Raw genomic sequence first — 25,233 nt, forward strand, 5'->3', positions numbered from 1 at the left:
TCATTCTCCTGATTGTCCTATTTCTCCAATCACTCCTTCTCAATCTCCTTCATGGGTTCTTCATCTTCTCCCCTCCTCTTATCTGTCTTCTCAGCTTTCTCCCTTCCTCTTACCTGTCTTCTCAGCTTCTCTCTCCTGCTCTACCCACCCTCCCTGGGTAACCTCATTCACAGCCATGTTGGTCATTAACATTTATATAAAAATACCTCCCAAGTCTACACTCTCTAGCTCTCATCTCTCCCCTGAGGTTATATCCAGCTACCTCCTAGACATGGCCTCATGTATGTCCCAAAGCCCCTCAAATCAATCATGTCTCTTCTGATGCCACATTCTCTTCCCTTCACCATTCAACCTGTTTGTTCCCTGGTACTGCCCATTTTAGCTAGACATCACCCTCCACCCAACCAACCAATCAAGGTACCTCTGTTAACTTTAACTATCCTCTTGTTATCCATATGGAGCAATCCTAATAATTTTTATCAACTGCAGATTTATTGAAAGTATTCCCTCTCCATGCCTCTTAGCACTTCCTGGGAACAGGACCTCTGTTTATTCCCCTGACTTGATTTTTCAGTCTAGGGGATAATGGCCCAGCACTTACATGTGAAATACCAGAACTTCCATGAGCTGAGCTGTCCCTAGGCTTACCTCTCCCAACTCATCTCCCTCGTCTCAACCTTGTCATTTATGAGGAAGCTCAACAAAAGGCTCATGCTCCCCTAACATGCCACAGTCCAACGTGGCCTTGCCTCTTCAGACATACTATCTCACATGCCTGCCTAGAACACACTTCAAGACTTAGCTCAAGCATCACCTTTCCCAAGACGCCTTTTCACACTCCTCCAGCCTGAGAGCTGCCTCTCCTTGGTGCTACCATAACATTCCATTTTAACCTCCAGCATATTTCATACTCTTCTAAAATTATGTATTTGTCTATCAACCTTTAGAGTCAACCCAAGTAGACTCTAAATTCCTCAAGTCAGAGACTGCTCATAATAGGTGCTCAACTTGATTCCTTTGCATGCTAAGTGTTACTGATAACTTCTGGCACATTTCCAGACCTCTAAGTACCCTGGCCATCCCATATGACCCTTTCTCTGCCATGTGCTAATTGACTAGGAGGCTCTGCTATGGCTGAGATATTTTATTGCTCAAAACACACAACAGTGTTGGTTGTGATCCTCTTGCTACAGTTTGAAATGATGGTCTCCACCGCAGTAAGAGTTAAAGGAATTGAGGACTTACACTAAAATTAGCTCTATCTTGCCACTCAACATAGTGTAAGATTTGGCAAGACAAGTCTCTTAGGCAGGCAAACCGCTGACACAGCATGGTAAAACGGAATTCAACCAAAGAGGAAAACCTGCAATACCTTTTCACAGGCAATTCTGAGTTATGCTGATTCATTCTGACTTAAAGCTGCAATAACACTTGAGTAAGTAACACCCAAGCTGACTTTGCATTTTTTTCTGCAGAGCTCACAGAATTTGGCATACAAGAAATTTAATAGTTGTTCTTTTTGATCCTTTGCAATTTCTCAAATATTGGTTGTGGTCACTTACATTATAGTGTTTGATAGCATTAACAGGTATTTTTCTTGCAAAGATGCAGTCCTGATCAAAATACTGACAAAAGCTTAAAATACTGACTATAATTTCTGTAACTCAAGAAAACCATATAGAAAATCTCTTTCACCAAAGAAAGGCTCAGTGCTAGATCTATTTGAGGCTGAAGAGCCTTAGTTAAGTCAACAGCTCTTGTTCACACTTTGTACAAAGACATCTGTACAACTGATTCCAACTTAGGAAACAGCATTTAAATTTCAACAAACACATGCTCAGAGACAATCGGGTAAATTTTCATCAGGACCAAAATTTCTAAGAAACCATATTAGAGCAAATTCTAAAGCAAAGAATCTTCTCAAAATAGGTATTTGCAAGTCATCACTTACTCTGTTCTTCCCACAGAAGTCATGTGAATTGTATTATAAAGAGTAAATGGAAGAAATTTCTAGACTGTAGTCAAATTATACTTGAATCAGTACATTTATTATTGCTTCTTATATATAGTGATGATTATAGTTAACATTTAATTAACTGGTATTACTTCAAATATTTTTTCCATTTAGAATTGTAATATGTAAGTGCTGTGTTTGAGATGCTTAACATGTTAAATGTCTTTTATTTCAGAAAAAAAACATAATTCACTGTTCAGAATTTTATACTTTACGTGTCTAAAATACATAATCTGCTAGAAAATAGTTGTTAAACAACAGACATTATTTTGACTAAACCAATATTATAAAAACAAAGCTTTATTGCACCTGCTACTTAAGAGGATTATGTCTAAATACTCACTTGTTCAGTATGAGGTCAAGAATGAATTTGGAGCCGAAGGCTTCAATCTGGAAGCTTGCCTGGGCCAGATGGACAGCCTATGGATTCAAAAAGACAGAAGAATCTTAACTTACTTTCCTGTCTTTAAGACAGATTATTATCAAGAATGATATTTAAGAGGAATAACTTTTATGTATCAGTTCATTTCCTTATGTATCTTTATACAGCAATTCATTTCTTTAGGAGACTAGGTACAATATCATGGTTTTGCTAGGAAAATCTAAATATCTGGGTAGCAAAGAGCTAATAAGACAACCCATCCTTGAAAATGAAACCACTAAGATAAAAACCAACAGCATATTCTGCTGGACTTCCAAAGTGACCATGATGAATTATGCAAAAGTCTGACTAATTAAAGCTTGATTTCAGCCTGTTTTGTGCATAAAGCTAACCAATTCTTTCTGCACACCTAAGTGAAAAATCATGTCAGTGCTCTGCTCTTCAGCAGGAATTAGAACTTTCTCTGGAACTTTCTCTAAACGATGCATCAGCAGAATATGACAGTAAAATAGGAAAGTACAACCTTCTAACTTCAGAAAGCACTTAGAACCTGGCCTTTTGTGAATACTGAGAGCTTATGTCCCCCTTTAAGAGTCAAATGTTTACAAATATTGTCATTATTTTGTCTTAATTCAAAATACAAAGATAATTCCATCTAAACATGAATCCTATTTACTAGGTGTTAAAGATTATTACAGCTCACAGAAGCATCTTGAATATTGCAAATTAACAAATCAATGAAGTTTTGTCAAAGTATTAGCTAACATAAACCTCTCCTTTATCACACTATCAGAACAAGGCTAAATGAAACACCTATAGCATACTTCCTTTAACTCACAAATGTCCTTCCTCCAGAATTGCATTCCTAAGGCACAGTGGGTGCTACAAATCATCTGTGAAGTGCTCCATGCATGGTAACTGGACGCCAGCATGAACATACCAAGCATCCCCCTCCCAGTACTTTCTATTCCCACCTTTCCCCCAGTGCTACCCCATGCTCCTCTTTGCCTTCCCCTGTATTTTTGATGACTGAAACTCTCCTAATCCTTCAAAGGCGTCCCACCTGCAGTGGAAGGAAGTCTTCCTTCACACAATCTTCACGCTCAGGGCTTTGGAAGCACTTTATTTGTTCCTCCCTGTCTCTCCCTTTCCCATCCTTCCCCTAGGTGGTGAGCTCCACAACACATATGACAGGGGTCTTGCAAACAGGTCTAGGTTAATGACTCTTCCCCAGCATATCTGACCTTCCAAGTAATTCACCAAATATTCATTGTCAAGACCTTTTTGTCATACCAAACCCATAAAACACTATAAATAAACCATGACTTACACTTTCAGTCAAGCACATTGCCAAATCAGATAGTCACTCAATAATAATCCATACAATGCAAAAAGGAAACTAACAAATATTAAATTTTAAATACAAAACAATGAGAAAGAAGGCTCCTAAATCCTTAATGCCATAGGACGCCAAGTCGAATTCCAAACAACCTTCTACAACAGGGTCACCATACTTGTGGGCTTCCTGTATCCATACAACTATGAGAGAGAGAGAGAGAAAGAAAGAAACTTCTGTCAAGTGTGGTCTCTGTTATCCACAACAGAACCTCTATTCAATACAAATATCCACTGTCTTTAAATTCATTCTGTACCTTGAAGCATTAATTTTTGCATAAAGATATTTATATTGATGAATAATTTGTACAAGGAGAGATTTTTCAGCTCTGGATCCAAAAAGCTTTAAGTATGTAAAATTTAATTCCTAAGAATAAGATAAATCCTTAGTATAGTTTCTCTTAAGAATATTATATAGTAGAGATGAGTTCATTAAATATACCTCCTTGAACATCTTTATAAACACTAAGAAGAACTTGACAATGACCCAGTAAAAAGCTTATTTCATAGCAAATAGGTAATGCGACAAGTACAAACACTGACAACACTCTGTTGCAAAATAAGGTAATCTGGTGGTAAATGTAGTACCTTCATTTTATAGAACTTCAGGAGTTATACAATTTGATAAATGCTAAAATAGGTTTATACCAAGTCAATGTGACTAGCTTCAGTTTAATAGAATTTAATCAAAGAGCTAGTCAATCATACTGGGTTTTCCTTTGCTTTTGCATTCAATCATTCCACACAAACATATTAAGTCCTGCTTTGCATGTAAAGATAGCTGGGACACAGCTTCTGCCCTCAAAGAAGTGATGGTCTCCAGAGGGGCAGGTAGAACTGTCAGCCTCAGCTTGCCTAATGGGCCACAGGACAGGGACCACAGCTGAACCCCACCCAGGCACAGAGGGGTACAGAAAGGATCCACTAACAAGGTGCTATTTGAACAAAAACTCAAAAGATGAATAAGAATCCATGTGTCAGGGAAAGAAAAGACACTCGGGGCAGGGAGGAAAACATTTACAAAAATCGAGTCAAAATGAACGTGAGAAAAATAGGCTTTTTAAATTTTTAAAAAATGAATATGGCCTGTAGGAAAATGGTTTTCAGATGAAATGTCAAACAATGAATCTGAAAAGGTGGGATGGAGACCGGCAAGCTTCACGTGACATGATCAGTGACATTTATGATCACAAACAAGAACATGTGGCCAAGACAATGAGCCTTCCCCTAAATGACCATTCCCTCAAGCTCACTCAGCACCATTTCTGGCACATGCCATCATCATTATCATTATCATCATCAACATTATCATGATTTAAACATCTTAACAGATTACTCTCCAGAACTGAAGCAATTTATTATGCCAGCAACAAAATATCTGTTTATCCACTGGAAAAAAAAAGAATTTGATTTTATTACCTTTATTTGTAAGAATGTTTTAATATTTTAATTCTAAGAGGAAGCACATTTTCTATAAAATGATTTAAGATTTCCTCACCATATTCATCTTCTCTGTGAATGTATCAAATGGAATTAGTTTCATCTAATATATTTATATCCATTTTAAGTCATTTAAATATACTGATGTATGTTAGTTTTCTTACATTCTGTTTCTCTTTCCATTGCTATACATTCTACAAGTGTCTATACAGTACAGATTCTTCTCTATACCAAAATAAATACCTGACAAGTGTTACTTTTCCCTATCATTTTATTTAATTGTCTTAGGCACAATTAAAATAGTGTTTAACTTCTGGATGCTATGTATTCCATTTCAATTTGTCACTTTTTCTTTAACAAAATATTATACAGTTTTTATATATGCCCATTTAAAATATGTTTTCAAACCATGTAAAGTGAGTTCTCATCATTATTTTATAAACCACATTGTTGTTTTATATATATATATATATATATATTTTTTTTTTTTTTTTTTTTTTTTTTTACAGAATATTGGCTTGCTTCTTCCAAATGGTAGAAAAGTTAGAAGAATGGCTGGGATGAGTACAAAGTCTTATAATATACAGTCATATCATTTTTGGTTGATTTAACAGGTTTTAGAGTTAATTAACTGACCAGCATCACTGAAATCTACTAAAAATACAAATACTACCTACAGTATTGTTCTTCTTTTACAAAGGAACTATGCAGTGAGGTTTAGAAATGTGTTCAGTAATACAAATCAGATCCTAGGAATGCTTCAGAGAAAAGTTCATGAACCACATATTAGGTCAAAATCAGTTATTTTCTCTTTCAGGATATCTGTTAAACAGCCTTGCTTTTATAAGGACATTCACTATAATAGCACTGTGGAAGAATGCAGGGTTTTATAGACAAAGAACATCATTTCACAACAAGAATGAGCACGTCCCTGGGCTCAGAATTACCACCCTGAAGGACTGAGAACAGCTGTTGCCTAACCACTTTAGTATTTTTCTTTTAACTCAGAATCTGGCACAGGGAAATTACAGGAGCTCTAAAAACAAAAACAATTAAACTCAATTATATACACAAACCTCCTTCACTGGAGAACAATTTACACGTCTTCGTAATGTGCTTTTGTTTGTATTTTTTCTTTCTAGTAGATGGCATCTAATGGTATAATATTAAATGACTTCAAGAAGGCTGTTGGGTTCTTCAGCTAAGACTTGTTTTGCACCTTATCATCAAGCGATGTTATGACATTAAGCAATCATCCATGCCCAGCTCTGTGTAGGGTGCATTAAATAGGCTATGTTTTCTTGGGACTTATATTCTAGAGTAGCTAATATAGACATAAAAACAAGAAGAAAAATAACTCTATATCTAATCATAAAAATAAAAAGCAGCCATGTGCAGGATATACATGTTTTCATGCAACTATGTTTCACACATAATAGGTGTTCAAACAGTGTTCTTCACTATTTGGCAAGAATTTGTGAGTTCTGTAGAGCATACCCATAACTGGAACTGAAAATGGGAAATAACACTTTCCCAGAACTCAAAAAATATTATAAGGCTGAATTTCTACTAAACTATAAAATTTAGTAGAAAATGAGCAACTTGGGTAACTGGGTGTCTATGCTATGGATGATCACATCTTCTGAGACATATATTTTACTTTAGTATGCTCTAAACCAGTGGTCCCCAACCTTTTTGACACCAGGGTCCAGTTTCATGGAAGATAATTTTTCCATGGATGGGGTGGAGTGGGGGATGGTTTCAGGATGAAACTGTTCCACCTTAGATCATCAGGCATTAGATTCTCATAAGGAGTATGCAACCTAGATCCATCGCACACGCAGTTCACAATAGGGATCGTGCTCCTATGAGAATCTAATGCCACTGCTGATCTGACAGGAGGTGGAGCTCAGGCAGTAATGCTCACTCACCTGCCACTCACCTCCTGCTATGTGGCACGGTTCCAAACTAGCCACAGACTGTTATCACTCTGTGACCCGGAAGGTGGGGACCCCTGCTCTAAACTACAGGTGGTGTGGAAAACATAACAGCATTTCGAAGTGGTTTCCTGATCTTAAGATATACTAAGTTTATTTAGGGAGATATTCATTTAAGTAATGAAGGAAACATGGCCAAAAGAGGAATATCAATAGACAAGAAAATGTTTTACAAACAGAGGTAAGAAGCCCTTTAGGGTATCAAGCAGGCCTGAGCAAACACCAATGGAATGACTGACACTCGAGTTCGTAAAGAAGAGGGCTACAGGTCTGGGCTTCAGGAAACAGGGCATTAGAGAGAGCAAAAGGCAGTAAGCAGATGCCTGTCTTCTGTTTATTCTAACATAGAAAAAACAACGTTTATTCTATGTCTGTTAAAACACTGAATATAGCATCTACATTGTATATGTGTGGCAGGTGTGTAAGTGTGTGTGTGTAACCACAACCTTTTCAGGAAGTGTTTTATTTTCTTTATCTTGTTGCATATGGTTCTTTCCCTTACCTTTACAGTTTTTCAATAGACCCTTCAAGAGTTTCTACTCCATTATCTAGAAATATGGTGGAGAAAGGTCAGAGAATATAAAAATCATCTTTTTTTGAAATTCAGGACATTTTATAATGTTTCAGAGAAGACAGATTTGAAAATTCACCAACTAACAAGATGGGAGGAGGAAAACCCGCTAATCTGATGCTAGAGGGACCCCGCCTTTGTCATAATGGGTTGAGCTGCTCAGGACAAGAGTCCACTTCACCAGGAAGACTTTCATCAGCATGGCTGTTTGGTATGTTTTTCTTTTTATATGAAAACAGTAGGCACAGAATCCAGCACCCCAGATAATTAAATATCAATGAGAAGAAAATGTCAACTTTAAATTGAAATAAGTTTGAGGAAAAGAAGTCACTTTTTTTTAATCACAGAGGTTCTTCTAAAGAGGACTAGTTTGGACCTATACTGTAGCTGGAGAAACATAAAAGTCCAGCTTGTGGATCTTTTTTCTGTATAATGCAAAAATCCAAATATGTAAATATATCTTAAAAGTTTTGAAGTCCAAAAGAAAATATCAACAGACCATGTTTAATTATAATTTGGTTCTAATCCCTCATTCTGAATTGATACATTGGTGATTGCACAGGTTTGTGTTAGGATAAAAATAATAATGCCTCATATTTCTTATATTTTAATCATCTCAAAGTACTGTCATGTCTATCTAGAACACAGCACCCCATGCAGTTGGTAGAGCAGACATTTGTATTACCCTTTTATAGAAGAGAAGCATTTTTAAAGGGCACAGATAGATTAAGTAATGTTATTGTCCAAAGTCACACATCAAAGGAAGAAATATGAGGTGTCAGTTTTAGTTAAATGACAAAAAAGTGCCATATTTATGCCAGAAGTCCTTACATCCGCAAGCCTCAATGTTTTCTGGTCATTAAAATACAAATAATAGCAGCTTAACAACATGATATTTGTGAGGATTAAATAATACAATAATGCAACTGACGGCTGGGCTCAGTGGCTCACACCATAATCTCAACACTTTGGGAGGCCAAGGCAGGAGGATCGCTTGAAACCAGGAGTTTGAGACCAGGTTAGGCAACATGGTGAAACCCTGTCTCTACAAAAAAATACAAAAATTAGCCAGGCGTGGTGGTTCATGCCTCTAGTCCCAGCTACTCAGGAGGCTGGGGCAGGAGAATCACCTGAGCCCAGGTGTTTGAGGCTGCAGTGAGCCAAGATCATGCCACTGCACTTCAGTCTGGGTGACAGAACGAGACCCAGTCTCAAAGAAAACAGCAGTAATAATAATGTGGCCAATGTAGCTCAGCCACACTGAAAGAGCTCAATCATTTAGGAAGGAGACAGTAAATTAGGAAAAAGAGAAAAAAGAATATAGTAACATTTTGGAAGAGTATCAATCAACTCCACCCTAAAGTTCCCTCCCAGGATAGTTAGCCACCATCTAGCAAATTCCAATGTGCATTTATACTCAGCAAAATTTGCAAACTTTATACTTTTATTGCTAATTATCATTATGTATTATGCTTTGACCTTGTTCAAGTTGTCATGTCTTCAAAATAATATGAATCATTTTCCTGAGAAGTGAAACAGCTGCAAATGTTACATGAAGGCAGTACTGCAAATTAGGGTAATTTGCTGAACATTCTTGCCACGATGCATTTAAATAGGTACTTTGAAGGAGAAAAATATTATCATGTTTTCTTCTACCATGTTCCAATTGATAGTATTATGGGCTTACCATCAACAAATCTGTATTAAATACCGAACTTATGTAAGATACTAGAGCAGATGTATAGGAGAGTTAGTTTTGTTTTTGTTTGTTTTTTTGTTTGTTTGTTTTTGTTTTTCTTTGAGACAGGGTCTCGCTCTGTTGCCCAAGCTGGTGTGCAGTGGTGCAATCGCAACTCACTGCAGCCTTGACCTCCTAGCTGAACCAATCCTCCCACCTCAGCCTCCCAAATAGATGGGACCACAGGCATGTGCCACTATTCCCAGCTAATATTTTTATTTATTTTTTATAGAGATGGGGTCTCACCATGTTGTCCAGGCTGTCACAAACTCGTAGGCTCAATAATTCACCCCCCTTGATCTCCCAAAAAGTGCTGGGATTCCAGGTGTGAGCTACCGTGCCTGGCCGAGAATTAACACTTAAATCGAAAAGATTATAATCTGGTTAAGGAAATAAAATGAGTAACTGCAAAGAGTGAAAAATATGTCAATTAAATAATAAGAATCGTTATTGTTATTATTATTTTAGAGATGGGTCCCACTGTGTTGCCCCAGCTGGTCTTGAACTCCTGGCCTCAAGCAATCTTCCCATCTTAGCCTCCCAAAATGCTGGGATTACAGGTGTGAGCCACCACACCTGGCATAAATATTATTTGTAAAGCTACCACATACAATATAAGCATGATTAATTACTAAATTTGGAGTAAGGGTAATAAGTATTTGAATTTGTGGAGTGAGTCTGCTGGGGGCTGGGGAGAGCTGAGAATGGCTTATGAGGAAGACTTTCTCCTCATTTAAAGATAGAATTCAGACAGCTCTTCCAGGATTTATTTAATAGAACGAAATTATAAAGTGTTAATAAGTATTTGCTAACAAATAAATGCTTAAGAAACATGCTTTTAAAGTAAAACCCAGGATGCCTTCCATTCTGGGCTGTTATACTGCAATGTGGATTGTGGTGTGAGTTAAACATGACAGTTTATCATAAAATAAAGAATTTCACAAGAATGACAAGTAGGGGGAGGACATACATGCCCAAAAATGCTAATGTATTTTGTTAATCAATCTATCTTTTGGTCCTAAATTAGGAAGCTTAAGTCATACCCTTTGAAGGCTATTACAGAAACAAGACCAAAGCATCAACAAAATACACTCTTCTCACAACCCACGGTGAACATCTCCCACTAACGGAAGCAGATCACTGTTTATCTTTGTTCTCTGTGCCAACCTAGCCGAAAAAGATGGAACGTCTACCGTAAAAGAAACCTAGCCAATATTCGATTATGCAATCTGATGAGACAGAAAAAAGGAAAGCTTGGATTTATGGATTTGTGAATTTTAACTTCTGACCAAATCTTATACAAGAGCTCTTTTCTAAATAAATCAGTCTTAAAGAGATTCCAAATTCATCTTCCTCTCTTTTCTTATGTACCTCAGTTTGAGGTACTCCTTTTTTTTTTTTTTTTTTTTTTTTTCCTGAGATGGAGTCTCTCTTTGTCATCCAGGCTGGAGTGCAGTGACATGATCTCAGCACTGCAACCTCCGCCTCCCGGGTTCAAGCGATTCTCATGCCTCAGCCTCCCAAGTAGCTGGGACTACAGGTGTGCGCCAATACACCCAGCTAATTTTTGTTATTTTTTTTTTCTAGTAAAGACAGGGTTTCACCATATTGGCCAGGCTAGTCTTGAACTCCTGACCTCAAGTGATCCACCTGCCTCGGCCTCCCAAAGTACTGGGATTACAGGTGTGAGCCACTGCGCCCGGCCAAGGTACTCTTAAATATACAAAAGATGGATGCTGAAGAGAAAGAGGAAGTAGGCACTGGTAATCTAAATACGTATTCCAGTGAATCACATTAGCCACACTAAATATTTCTTTTTAAAATCTTCATGGCCAGCCAAAGAAGAGAAGGTACATTTAATCTTATGGTGGGTGTGGGGAAGGTCAAACTAAGATTTTCCCTAGTGATTATTTAGCAATCCTGGAGGACTTTGTAACAATACACTTTCACTGACAAAGCATCCTTGGACAGGTATATGAAATGTCTTCTATACATTTACCGTTAGTGATTAATGTTTGCTGGATATTAACTGGCAATGCCAACTAAGGAGAAAGACTGAATTACAAGCCTTTGGAGCACTTGCTATTTAAAATGGGTAAAGCAGCACAAGTATCACTACAGCAGTATTATTTCACTTTCATATATTTTTTGAGAGATGAGTAAAAATACAACTATGACAACAGTTACCATGGAAGCGGTTTCTTTCGGCTGCCTTCCTGAATAGTAACATTTAATGTGGTGCATTAATCTAGTAGCTGAGGTGTGATTCACCTTTGTTCTTTTTCCTCGTCAATTCCTACATCACCAAACTGCAGAACTCCAAGGAACACTTCTCTCTCTGCTAACGCTTGTGTCATAAAGCAAGAACATACTTTGTCTTTCTAGCCAGAATTATTGAACACCCACTAAATAATTTAAATAAAAGAATGGAAATAAAATATAGATTCTGGAAAGCAAGACACCAAGCACCATGCTTAGTGTCTGTGACTCATTACATGGCAGTTTTTTTTTTTAATTTGCTTACATAATAAGAATACTATTCTAAAAGAAAAAAAAAAGCCTCATGTGAGGCAACCCTCCTAAAGAGTCCTACTTCCCTGGACTGCCTACTCTGGTCCTTGAAATTTTGACTGGAACGGCCCAGTGGACTCATGTCAATGCAAATATCAATCTAAGGCAACAGAAGTTTCTTTAACTTGGGTCTTTATGATGACTACATAAGGATTAGTTAAGAATGAGTAATTCTGAAATACAAAATGAAAATTATGGTATAGTAATTATACAGTTCATTTGAGCATTGTTGTATCTAGCAAACCATAAATGATATAGAGTAGATTCAAATATTAACCTCCAATTCTCCCTCATCAATAAATTACTGAAAACGTGTAATCAAAGAAGGCTGAGCAGATCTGTCCAGGCCAGAGCTCTCTTCTCTTGACATACCTCAATTCACTGATCCTTGCTGGTAGGTTTCATACTGTTTCTACCCAGTGATTTGTGTTGGGATCTCTATACCAGAGCTGATATTTCCATCTGTAGAATTTTTCAGGCTCTGCTTATGAGATTGCTCAAAGTTCATGTTAAATATACAGCTGTTTGACAATGATATTCCTAAGTGGTCTTTGCTTTCCTTGACAACCCTCGGCAAGTTGCATATTACTGGGGCAGAGATCCCTTTTATCTACAGAGAACTACAACTACAGATTAGGAAAAGTTCAGTGTTCTCCAGTCCTTAGCCATGTCTGGCTCTGTCCTTTGCACTGAATTCTGACCTTGTCTATGACTATGGATAGGTTGCATTCTACCCCTTTGGATGAAAAGAGTAACTTTCAAATTGGGAGTCATGCCAAAAATGGATTTCTCCATTTTACAAAAATGCAGGTGCCAGTAGACTTCCTAAGTAACATGATTAAGGCCTGTTCCTTGACATAGAGGCCCACAATTGTCCTGTTTCACAATTTTACTCAAAACAAGTATTTGTAGTACACATACTTTACCCAAAGCTAGATGTAGAAAAGCTAATATTCATAGGCGACCTCATGTTCTCTAATATTGAACTTCCACAGAGCTCTGGAAAATATCAACCACTCAACCTGTATTTGCACAATTTTTAAAACCAACATTTAGAATACTGACCACTATGCAGAATCTCCTATTTTCGTACACAAATGACAGGTCTCACCATGTCCATGTAATGTTTTAGGCCTATTAAAACTCCATTTTTGTTTCTAAATGTGAACCTAGAAATTGCATGGAGCCTTGAAGACATACAAAATAAAAATAGAATATATCTATTATATATCTGAGGAATATGTCTATTTCCTCAGATTACATATTGCCTTGTTGGCTTCTACATCATACATGAAATCATTTACTCATTAAGCAAATAATCATGTGTGTCTACCACATTTCGAGCAGAAGCCCTGGCCTTCCAGGGTTTAATTTTAGGGTACGTGTTTTGCGGGGGATGGCTAATACGACCAACAAGTAAATATAAAGTAAGTTAGATAATGATGAGTGACACAGGTAAAAAGATTAAAGTAGATAAGAGTCAAAATAAGTTAGGGAGTTTGCAGAACAAAAAAATAGGATGGTCAAAGAAGGAGTCTTTGAAGAGGTGATATCTGAGCAAAGACTAGGTGAGGGTACAAGTCAGGTAAATACCCAAGGAAAGAGAATCCCAGGCAGAGGGAACAGCTAGTTGTAAAAGCCCTGAGGCAGAGACACACTTGGTCTATTCGAAGAATAACAATAAAAAGGCCAATGTGGGTCAAGTGGAGGGAGACTAGAGGAGTTGTGCAGGCAAGAGTCACAGAACCAGTAAGGGGTCAGTTGTGTAGCACCTTGTGGGCCACTGTAAGAACTTCACCTTTTATTCTGAATGAAATAGTAATGTGCTGAGAATTCTGAGTGAGGAATGATATGATCAGGTTTCCATTTTTTAAAGTTCACCAGAAGCTACTGTGTGGACAATGCACTAAAGTGGTCAGGGTGCAAGGGAGAAGCAGAGTGGCTTAACAGGCTGTTGCAATAATAATCCAGGTAGGAGGTGATAGGGGTTTGACTTGGGGAATAACAGTGGAGTTGATGAGACTTGGTCAGATTCTGGGAAGATAGTGAAGGCAAAGTCAGTAGGACTCACTTACAGATTAGACGTGGATTATAAATGAAATAGAGGTGACAAGAAAACTCTAAAATGTCTGGCCTGAGTAACCAGAAGGAGCAAGCAATTTATTAAGATGGGGAAGATTGCAGGAGAATAAGGTGGTGGTAGGAATTCAGGACTCTGAATCTAAGCTTGATATGCACATTACATGCCCAAGTGGAGTTGTGGAATAGACAGTTAAATATAAAGAATAAATCCTTTAAGCTAATTGATATGGTTTGGACCTGTGTCCCCACCCAAATCTCATGTTCAGTTGTAATCCCCAGTGTTGGAGGTGGGGTCTAGTAGGGGGTGATCATGAGGATTTTGATCAGGAGGACGGTTTCTCGTGGTTTAACACTATACCCCTTGGAGGTGTCATCATGGTAGTGAGCTGTCATGAGATTTGGTTGTTTAAAAGTGTGTAGCACCTCCTCCCCTCTCTCTTTCTCCTGTTCTGGCCATGTGAATGCCTGCTCCCACATTGCCTTCCACCATGGGTAAAAGCTCCCTGAGGCCTCTCCAGAAGCAGATGCTGTCATGGTTCCTGTACAGCCTACAGAACCATGAGGCAATTAAACCTCTTTTCTTTATCAATCAACTAGTCTCAGGTATTTTTTTTATTGCAATGTGAGAATGGACTAATACAGAAAATTGGTACCAAGAGTGAAGTATTGCTATAAAGATATTTGAAAATGTGGAAGCAGCCATGGAACTGGGTAACAGGCAGAGGCTGGAAAAGTTTGGAGGGCTCAGAAGAAGACAGGAAGATGGAGGAACATTTGGAACTTCCTAGAGACTAGCTGAACGATTATGACCAAACTGCTCATAGTGACACGAACAGAGATGGCCAGGCTGATGAGGACTCAGATGGAGAAGAGGAACTTATTGGGAACTAGAGAAAAGGTCACTTTTGTTACACCTTGGCAAAGAGCTTGGCTGGACTATGCCCCTGCCCCAGGGATAAATGGAACTTTGAACTTGAGAGAGATGATTTAGGATATCTAGTAGAAGAAATTTTTAAGCAGCGGTGTTCAAGATGTGGCTGCTTCAAACAATCTATGCTCATATGCGTAAGTCAAGAAATGAACTGAAACTCAAACTTAGGTTTAAAAGAGAGGCAGAACATAAAGGTTAGGAAAATTTGCAGCCTGGCCATGTGGTGAAAAAAGAAAAGCCCATTTTCAGGAGAAGAATTCAAGCAGACTGCAGAAATTTGCATAAGTAAAAAGGAGTCAAGTGCTGATAGCCAAGACAATGGGAAAAAAAAGCCTTCAAGGCATTTTAGATTCTCACAGCAGCCCATCACAGGCCCAGAGGCCTAGGAGGGAAGAATTGTTTCATTGGCCAAGCCCAGGGCCCTGCTGTCTGCCTCGGGACACTGCTCCCTGCTTCCCAGGCACTCTAGCTCTGGCCAGTCATGGTTAAAAGAGGCCCAGGTACAGCTCAGGCCGCTGCTTCAGAGGGTGCAAGCCATGAACCTTGGCAGTTTCCATGTGGCATTAAGCCTGCAGGTGCACAGAGTACAAGAGTTGAGGCTTGGGAACCTCTGCCTAGATTTCAAGGGGATATATGGAAAAGCCTGGATGTGCAGGCAGAAGCCTGCTTCAGGGGCGGAGCCCTCATGGAGAACCTCTAATAGGGCAGCACAGAGGGGAAATGTGGGGTGGAGCCCCCACACAGAGCCCCCACTGGGGTACTGCCTAGTTGAGCTGTGAGCAGGACACCTTCACCATCCTGAAGACGTCAAAATCGTACATCTACCAGCAGCTCGCACCCTGTGCCTGCAAAGCCACAGGCACTCAGTGCCAGCCCTTAAGAGCAGCCTTGGGGGCTGAACCCTGCAAAGCCACAGAGGCAGGGCTGCCAAGGCCTTGGTAGCCACACCTCACAACAGTGTGCCCTGCATGTGAGACATGGAGTCAAAAAAGATTATTTTAGAACTTTAAGGTTTAATGACTGCTTAGGTGCGTTTCAGACTTGCATGGGGCCTATAAGCCCTTTCCTTTGGGTTGATTTCTCCCTTTTAGAATGGAAGTATTTACCAAATGCCTGTATCTCTATTGTAATTTGGGAGTAACTAACTTGGTTTTGATTTTATAGGTGCATAGGCAGAAGGGACTAGCCTTATCTCAGAAAAGACTTTGGACTTTGGACTTTTGAGTTAATGCTGGAATGAGTTAAGACTCTGGGGGACTGTTGAGAAGGCATGATTGGATTTTGCAACGTGAAAAGGACATGAGATTTGGGAGGAGCCAGGGTGGAATTTTATGATTTGGATCTGTGTCCCCACCCAAATCTCATGTTCATTTATAATCCCCAGTGTCGAAGGTGGGGACTGGTGGGAGGTGATTTGATCATGTAAGTTGTTTCCCATGGTTTAACACTCGAATCCCTTGGAGTTGTTGTTACAATAGCGAGTTCTCATGACAGCTGGCTGTTTAAGAGTGTGTCGCATTTCCCCCCTCTCTTGGTCCTACTCCTGCCATGTAAGACACCTGCTTCCGCTTTGCCTTCCGCCATGAGTAAATGTTTCCTGAGGCCTCCCCAGAAGCAGATGCTGCCATGCCTTCTGTACAGCCTGCAGAGCCACCCCCCTTGGAGCTGTCATCGCAGTAGTGAGTTGTCATGAGACTTAGTTGTTGAAAAGTGTGGAGAGCCATGAGCCAATTAAACGTCTTTTCTTTACACATTACCCAGTCTCAGGTATTTCCTTATAGAAATTTGAGAACAGACTAATACACTAATTAAAGATATATCCTTTAATGTTTACTGAGTGATTAAATTTCGAAGTAATGGACAAGTGAGTAAATGAGTAGGCATATTATTGAGTCAATAAATGAGGGCATACTGGGGACAAAAAAATTCTAGTAAATGAACAAAGGAGGGTATATAATTCCATGGATAACTTACTATCTGACAGAGCTAGAGTTTAAATATGAAACCTAAGATAACAGAAAAAAAATTACAGAAGTCAATTGTAAAGCAATATACTCATTGGGTTTTAAAATCAACATTTTCAATTAGAACAGTGTCACTTTGAAAACCAAGAGATACTATGCACTATAAGCTTCCCAAAAAGAATTCAAGTCCAAGAGCGTCACTTTCATGTCTTATATATACATGTTAAAATTTCAAAAGAATGATCAGCAAATGAAGACGCAGCTCCCTAACAAACCACATGGATCACATGCATGAATGTATATATCTTAAACATTCCTAAGAAACAACATAATGTTTATCTTTGATTTTCTAAAAGTCCATTTCCATATTCTGGAAGTCATAATATCTCTACTGCTTCTAATATTTCAAACATGTCACTACTTTTAGGCATACATCATCATATACATTGTCATATACAGTATCTCATTTTAGGAATTTTTAGAGGCATAAACTTAATTATTTTTATTTACTAACTATATTTCCCATCTTAGAGGCCTCATTTTAAGTCACAGAAATAAAAGTATATCCCACATCCTACTAAATAATGTAGGGTTTCTCAAAATCTCTTACCAATTTCATGAAGTTTATATTGTGAAATTCAGGAACAAAAAGATTCTGAAGCATTGTATAAATCACTTCATTCCTACATCTGTTCTCTGGGCTGCTACTTAAGTCATCAAATGACAGCAAGGAGACTTTTCTTGAATTTTTAAAAAATTCACAATGCTTCAAAATACTATAATAGTGCCAAAGAATAAAAAACAAACAGAGCAATTTTTACAATTTTATATTCTTTCAATTACAGTTATTTCAGATGATGTTTTTAATTACCTGAAATAAGCAAATAACTATATCTCGGCAATATTCAGTTAGTCACAATTAGAGAAAATATAATGTTATTAATACTTGATTAAGAGCTCAAAATAAAAGCTACTTATAGTACATTAATTTTTTCCAAAAGTAGACGACTATAATAAATTTAACACTTTTATCTTGGCAAAAAGAAAATTTTTAAATCCATTTAAATGAAGACTTCAAGCAAACTCTTTTCTTTCTGCTTCCTATTCCAGTGAATACTAAATTAGCCAATTTCCCACAAAATAAAAAGTATAGAATCTGCAAGAATGTAGGCCAGAAGTGGCTCACACCTGTAATCTCAATACTTTGGGTTCTGAGGCCAGAGGATGAATTAAGGCAAGGAGTTTGAGGCCAGCCTGGGCAACACCGTAAGACCGTGTCTCTACAAAAAGTAGAAAAAATAGCCAGGCATGGTGCTGCGAGCCTATAGTACTAGCTACACAGGAGGCCGAGGTGTGAGGATTGCTTAAGCCCACAAGTTCAAGGCTACAGCGAGCAATGATCACACCACTGCACTCCAGCCTGGGTAAAAGAGCAAAAACCCATCTCAAAGAAAAACAAAGAAAGAAAATGTTGTAGTACTTAGGGCAGAAAAAAGCTAACCTGGCTGGCTCACCAAGCAACTAGATGCAATGCAGGAAACCATGCTGAGTGACAGAAAGAGAACAGAAAGAAACAAAACTTATCAGTTTATAAGTTCTATTGCAGGGTTTCTCTACCTTAGCACTACTGACACGTTAGGCTAAATACTTCTTTGATTTTAGGGGACTGCCCTGTGCCCTGTGGTACATTTGGCAGCATTACTAGCCTCTACCCACTAGATTCCAGTAGCCTCCCCCACTCAGTTCTGACAACCAAAAATATCTCCAGACACTGCCAAATGTCCTATGGGGAAGCGTTGGCAGCAGGGAGCAAAATGGTTGAGAACCACTGCTCTCTATGTACAGAAGATGTATGTATAGCTTCCTCTAGATGTGTTGCCTCAACACAAAATCCAACTTTCTTTTCTTATTTATTTATTTATTTGAGACAGTCTCGCTCTGTCACTCAGGCTGGAGTGCAGTTGTGCGATCTTGGCTCACTGCAATGTCTGCCTCCTGGGTTCAAAAGATTATCCTGTCTCAGCCTCCCGAGTAGCTGGGACTATAGGCATGCCCAGCTAACTTTTGTATTTTTAGTAGAGATGGGGTTTTGCCATGTTGGCCAGGCTGGTCTCAAACTCCTGACCTCAGGTGATCCACCCGCCTTGCCTTCCCAAAGTGCTGGGATTACAGGCGTGAGCTAACGTGCCCGGTCAAAATTCAACTTTATTTTCAAAGCTTATTTTCAGCTGTCACCAAGGCCCTTGAAACAAAACAGTAAGAAGTAACTGATGCAAACAAAAATGGGAAGTTTCATTCTTTCAACAGTTAAATATACTCCAACTGAAAAGAACTAGATTTTTAAAAACATATAGCCATAGAAGCCTTCCCTCCAAATTAAACTACAGGTTTAAATCTGTCAAATGAGCTCATATGTATCCTTCAAAAAATAATAACGGAAGAAATACTGCAACTATCTACAGAGTCCAAAAATTTGATCTTTGAAAAAGCTGCTTAATATTGCTTTCTTTCTCCCAAAGTGGCAGCTTCATATTATCTTTTGAAATGTCATTTGATGACTCAAAAGAAAACAACTATAATTTAGACAGCAAGCAAGGAGAGGGAACAGGTCTCTATGTGGCCTCTGACGGAAATTACTAAGCTGTTTTTCCACAATTCACGTAATACAATCTCTCCGTGGGTGAAACCCCCGGGTCTCTACATACCATTTGCCTGGTGAAGGCTCCCACATTTCCATCTCATCCTGACTTATCCCTGAGCCCTGGGACAACGAGGTTATTAACACATGCACAGAGATGACCAACAGTCCTCCTGAGCTGAACAGGCTCAGTTTCCTGTCAGCCTCCTAAATCTTCCTTTTCGGCCCCACATTGGGACACAGTAGCACTATTCCCCAGGATAAAGCACAGTAGTCATTTTTGACTTCTGCATTATTTCCTGCTGCTATCCTAACAAATTTCCCTGGATGTCAGGGCTTACAACAACACAAATTATTATCTTACACTTCTGGAGGACAAAAGCCCAAAATCAAAGTCTAGAGTTTAAAGTTAAGGTGTTGGCAGGGCTGGCTCCATCTGGAGGTTCTAGGGAAGAGCCTGTTTCCTAATCTTTTCCACCTTCTAAAGGCTGTCTGTATCCCTTGGCTTGTGGGCTCCTCCTCACATCACTCAAACCTCTGTTTCCAACATTATATCTCCTTCTCTCTGAGTGTATCAGGGCCTTTGTGATTACACTGGGCCCACACAAATAATCCAGGATATGCTCCCATCTCAACAGCCTCAATTTAGTCATATCTACAAAGTGTCTTCTGCCATGTAAGAGAACATATTCATAGGTGTTGGAGATCAGGATGTGGACATCTTTAGGGGAATCTACTATAATTCCTCTCCTTTTCTAGCCTACAATAATCCAAAATATATCCCAAATCTACTTGCATCCCTGCAATTCCTCTGCTTATCACCCAGTGCAGTCCACACCATCACTACCTGGACAAATGCAAGCCCCTCCCAACTGGTCTCCCTGGGCCACTCTTGCCCAGTTCTGTTCATCTTCCAGAGAGCTGCCATAATGATCTTAGTAAAATATAAATCAGGTAATGCTATTTCCTTGTTTAAAACCCATCAGTGGCTTCCTGATCAAACCACAACAAAATCTGTATAGACTCTTCACCCTCTGGCCCCTTCTTAACTTTAAAAAAAAAATAACAGAGCAGGAAATACGCAATTTTTCCTCCACAAAATGTCTCTTCATCCCTCACCATCAACTTTCTGAGGCTTTGTATGCCAAGCAGGAGCTCCCGGCAAATCCTCAAATGGGGGTACTTGGGTTCCAACTGTTCTTGCTGAGTCTCCAAGTTTACTTTTCTCCCCAGAGGCCGAAGACAACAACTGAACACAGAATTCTAACCCTAAGTCCCGCTGTTCCAAGTCCTTTTCAAATGTAAAATGACTGCTAAAACCACAGCAAATTCAAAATAAGTAAAGAATAAAAATCAAAGTGGTAGGGCGCAAAGGGGAAGAACACCACAGTGTGATACAGGCTTTGCCTTTCAAAGCAGGCAGACGAAAGATAGTACTTAGGTTGAAGGATCTAAAAATAGGGTGGAGATAAATTATTTAACGTTGTGAGAACTAAAAACAGAAATGTAACAGCCTTTGGGGCGTGCTGGAAGAGAAATTTTCACTTTTCATATTTTATTTTTATGAACTCTGAATTCTTAGACCATGTAAGTAAATATATCAGAGTAACCACTAATTTCATACAACATATTTACACTAATTTTACAGGTGTAAGTATGCATGTGTATGCAAATTGGTCATCAGTTTTTCACCTCCAGTAACATTCCTTTGCTCTAGGCTACCAGCACTCCTGTTTGGAATTCCCAGACCAGAGACTGTCTTTGTTTCTGGACTTCCTGGTGGTAAAACATGACTCTATGGACTTCCTAGTGATAAATCAAGGAGGCAGTGTGATCCCCCCAGCAGTCTCTCTGCTGACCACTGTTCCTTAGCCCCTCTCCTCTGCTTCTATTTTGCAAAAGCTCTTTTGTCCCTGAATCATCTCACATCAGTCACTCCTGAAGCCAGCTACTCTTTTCATTTTCAAACAATAAATGCCTCACTTCATAATTCCTACTCTCCATCCAACATGCCCAAATCTCAGGAGGCAGCTTGTCCACAAATGCAACCATGGCTTGGAATAACGAACAATCCCTAATTCAATGGCCTATACCCTCATTTCGTGTCCTCTAATAAATACCCAAATGCCTTTTATTGGAGGATATTTCACAGAATTTTAGAGCCATACGGGGTTCTAGAGAACAAATACATCCATATCAAAATCACCTGAGACTTATAAAAATGCAAACCACTAGACCCCGTACAGACCTACAAACTCAAAATCTTTTCAACAACTTCCTCAAGTGGTTCCAACTCACACTAAAGTTTGAGATTCCCAAATCTAATTCAACCTCCTTATTTTTAAAATTAGGAAATTTAAATCTACAGATATAAGTGTCTCACCCAAAATTGGCTTTCTAATGCACAGCCAGTCAATTATTCTACTCATAGTCTGGTCTCCCCTTTAAAGAAAGTTATGAGATAAAATAGCAAAAGCAGATAGAAGGAAACTACCTCAGGCCAGATGCGGTGGCTCATGCCTGTAATCATGCACTTTTGGAGGCCAAGGCGGGTGTATCACTTGAGGTCAGGAGTTCAAGACCAGCCTGACCAACATGGTGAAAGGACACTATCCACAGAATGAAAAGCCAACCCACAGAATGGGAGAAAATATTTGTAAATCATATCTCTGGTAAGGGATTGACATCCAGAGTATATAAAGAACTCCTAGAACTCAACAGCAACAACCAAAAAAAAAAAAAAAAAAAAAAAAAACCCAAACAGCTGGATTAGAAAATGAGCAAATAATTAAATAGACGCTTCTCCAAATAAAATGTAAAAATGGCCAATAAACACATGAAAAGATGTTCAACATCACTAATCATTAGGGAAACGCAAACCAAACCACAAAGATACCACTCCATACTCCTTAGAGTGGCTAATATTTTTTAAAAAATAAGTAACAGAAAATAACCAGTGCTGGTAAGGATGTGGAGAATTGGAACCCTTGTGCACCATCGGGGAGATTATAAAACGGTGCAACCACCATGGAAAATGCTACAGAGGTTCCTCCAAAAACTAAAAATAGAATTACAAGTGCCTAGCTTTTTATATCTCATTAGTCTTTCTAGGGCATGTGTTTAAATACACAAACATAAAGAGCACTTCCTGTCAACCAACTATAACAACTAACAGTAGCCTAATTTTCTTCAGTGACCATATTATGATTGGAGGTGGGAAAAAAAAAGTCATTCTGAGTTAATGGGAAATCCCTGGAGGTTGAGCCAAGAGTGAAATGATCCAATCAGAATTTAAAAGGATCACTCTGCCTGATATATGTGAAACAGAGGAGAACCAAAGTGATAGGAGAGGAACAAAATCAGGGAGAAGAGAAGAAGACACTCTAATGGTGCATGTGAGAGATAGTGGGTTAGAACAGGTTGGCAGCAAAGAAGAAGTGGTTGGATCTCCGGATAGTTTTTTAAGGGAACACAAGACTTGATGGCTTGGCATGATGCTTGCAAGGAAGAGAAGGGAAAAGGTTTTTGGTCTAAGCAACTGGAAGGTGATGTTCCATTTAACCAGATGGGAAGGATCTGGGAGGGACGGGCTAGGGTAGCAGACAGCACAATCAAGAGTTCCATTTTGGGTATGTTGAGTTTGAGTTGCCTATAAGACATCCAAGTGGAGATATAAGTTAAATAGTTGGATATGTAGGTCTGTGTATCAAGGAAGAGATTATGCTTCCTGTGAAAGAATAGAGAGTCTCAAATGATTACATCACAAACAAGTGCTTCATACAAATAAGTTAATACATGTTTAACACATTATGGTGTGAAAATATAGAAGTCCAAGAACTCTGAAAAACTATATGGAAAAACAAATTTAAGATCTGATGGCAGACAAGATAATTCATAAATATTCTATTTGGGTAATAATCCTAAAATGCATTAGTAGGTCTTAAAAGTATTAATGTCCCAAGTAAAAGAATAAATAAGGATATAGTTATAGTTAATTAGAAGGGTAAAGAATAATAATTAACCATTTCCAAAAACTGTTTAACAAACCACTGCAAAGCCAAAAATAATAAGACGGCATCATCTCAGTATCACACTGGTTCTGAAGGGAACAAGTGACAGTACTTATGCAGCCCAACAGTGATAAATGCTTCTAACTACAGTCTAAACGTTCTGCAGAGATGAAAGTCCATTACATTACACAAGGCTATCTACAGTAATTACCAAATTTACTAACTCTCATAATTTTAGCCGTAATTTATAAGAAGAGGGGAATCAGTGTACTAACTCTTCTTGGTTAAGACTGATAAGATGCGAAGACCAAAATCTTATCTCCTTGTCATAACATATTCAATTATCCTAGTGTCCAAATAAAAACAGAATTTATGTCTGATATTTCTACGCTGTTAAATTTCTTCTGGGTTGGGAGGTCTATGTCCTATACTATTTGTCATGGTTTTATGATTGTTCCATTTCATTCCAAAGCCAGAAAACTACCAAAGGCAGATGAAAGTATTTCTTACGTTTGGTTTCGTCTGGGGAGTTGGGGGGAAGGGAGGAGAGGTGGGTGGATATCTAATTGGAATATTTCTTGGGGAAATTATCATCTGAACATGTGCTATTTATAGTATAAGTATTTGGGGCCATACCATACCCATCTTGGCAATTAGCTCCAAAAAGCAAACGGTTCACCTTGACAATCCACTAAAACGCCTAATACCCAAGCCTGACCTAGAGTGCCCTGATTATAGGCAAAGGTTTACAGAAAACTTCTTTACACTCCTACGGTACAACTGCCTCAATGTGGTCCAGGGCTTGCAGTCTCTGAGACATCACGTGCATCCTAATGTAGTCTCTCCTACTTAGGTGTTCACTTCTGTCTGAGGTAGACCAATCAAGCTCATCTGCAGCCATACAACCAGGAAGACCCTGAAAATCACCCCTCTCCACGACTATCTCACAATTACCCTTAAATCTCCTTTCTTTTTTAATAAAAGAAATACTTTATTCACGAAAGAGCAGTTCACAACTTGGATTCCCTAAGCCTCTGGTCATTCATTCATCGGTAACATTTCCTGTGTACCTCCTGTATGCCAGGCACTGTGCAAACCACTTTACATGGGGGATGCAATGTAGGCCAGCCACAGTCTCTAGGATGGGCACTATTATTATGTCCATGTGATTGATAAGGAAGCTGGGGTTTAGAGGGGCAAAGTAACTTGTCCAGTTCCAGATAGTTGGCAACAGCCGATCTGTCAGACCTCCAGAAACTTGACCTCCAACCATTCTTCCTCCAGAAGAGAGAAGTCAAAGGGATTTCCGACATTCTATAGAGCCTAGCAGCACAATCATATTTATCCCACAAATAAATGGCTACACTGGATCATTAAAATGCCAGTTTCCTTGCTTTGCACCAAAATATGATGTCAATGTAGAAACACTGGCTATACGGCATTTCACATGCTGACAAAAAGTTTAAATTGGGTGTATATCATTTCTTTAATTAGTAAAAA

The 25,233-nt window shown here is 38.8% G+C and overlaps 1 protein-coding gene and 1 long non-coding RNA gene across 4 annotated transcripts in view; one reads left to right on the forward strand and one right to left on the reverse strand.

Moving 5' to 3' along the window:
* The window catches only part of ADAM23 (ADAM metallopeptidase domain 23), a 172,160-nt gene that overhangs the window by 132,424 nt on the left and 14,503 nt on the right, over positions 1 to 25,233 (reverse strand). For all 3 annotated transcript variants that reach the window (XM_050752825.1, XM_050752826.1, XM_050752828.1), the window contains exon 3: positions 2,358 to 2,434. In XM_050752825.1, the coding sequence (XP_050608782.1) occupies positions 2,358 to 2,434 (77 nt within the window). The remainder of the gene's footprint in view (positions 1 to 2,357; positions 2,435 to 25,233) is intronic.
* Positions 1,290 to 10,818, forward strand: LOC126933182 (uncharacterized). The gene is made up of 3 exons (XR_007718441.1): positions 1,290 to 1,435; positions 7,856 to 8,010; positions 10,565 to 10,818. It is a non-coding gene; the product is annotated as an uncharacterized LOC126933182 (long non-coding RNA).

The sequence above is a fragment of the Macaca thibetana genome, chromosome 12 (genome assembly GCF_024542745.1).
Source record: "Macaca thibetana thibetana isolate TM-01 chromosome 12, ASM2454274v1, whole genome shotgun sequence".
NCBI classification, from domain to species: domain Eukaryota; kingdom Metazoa; phylum Chordata; class Mammalia; order Primates; family Cercopithecidae; genus Macaca; species Macaca thibetana.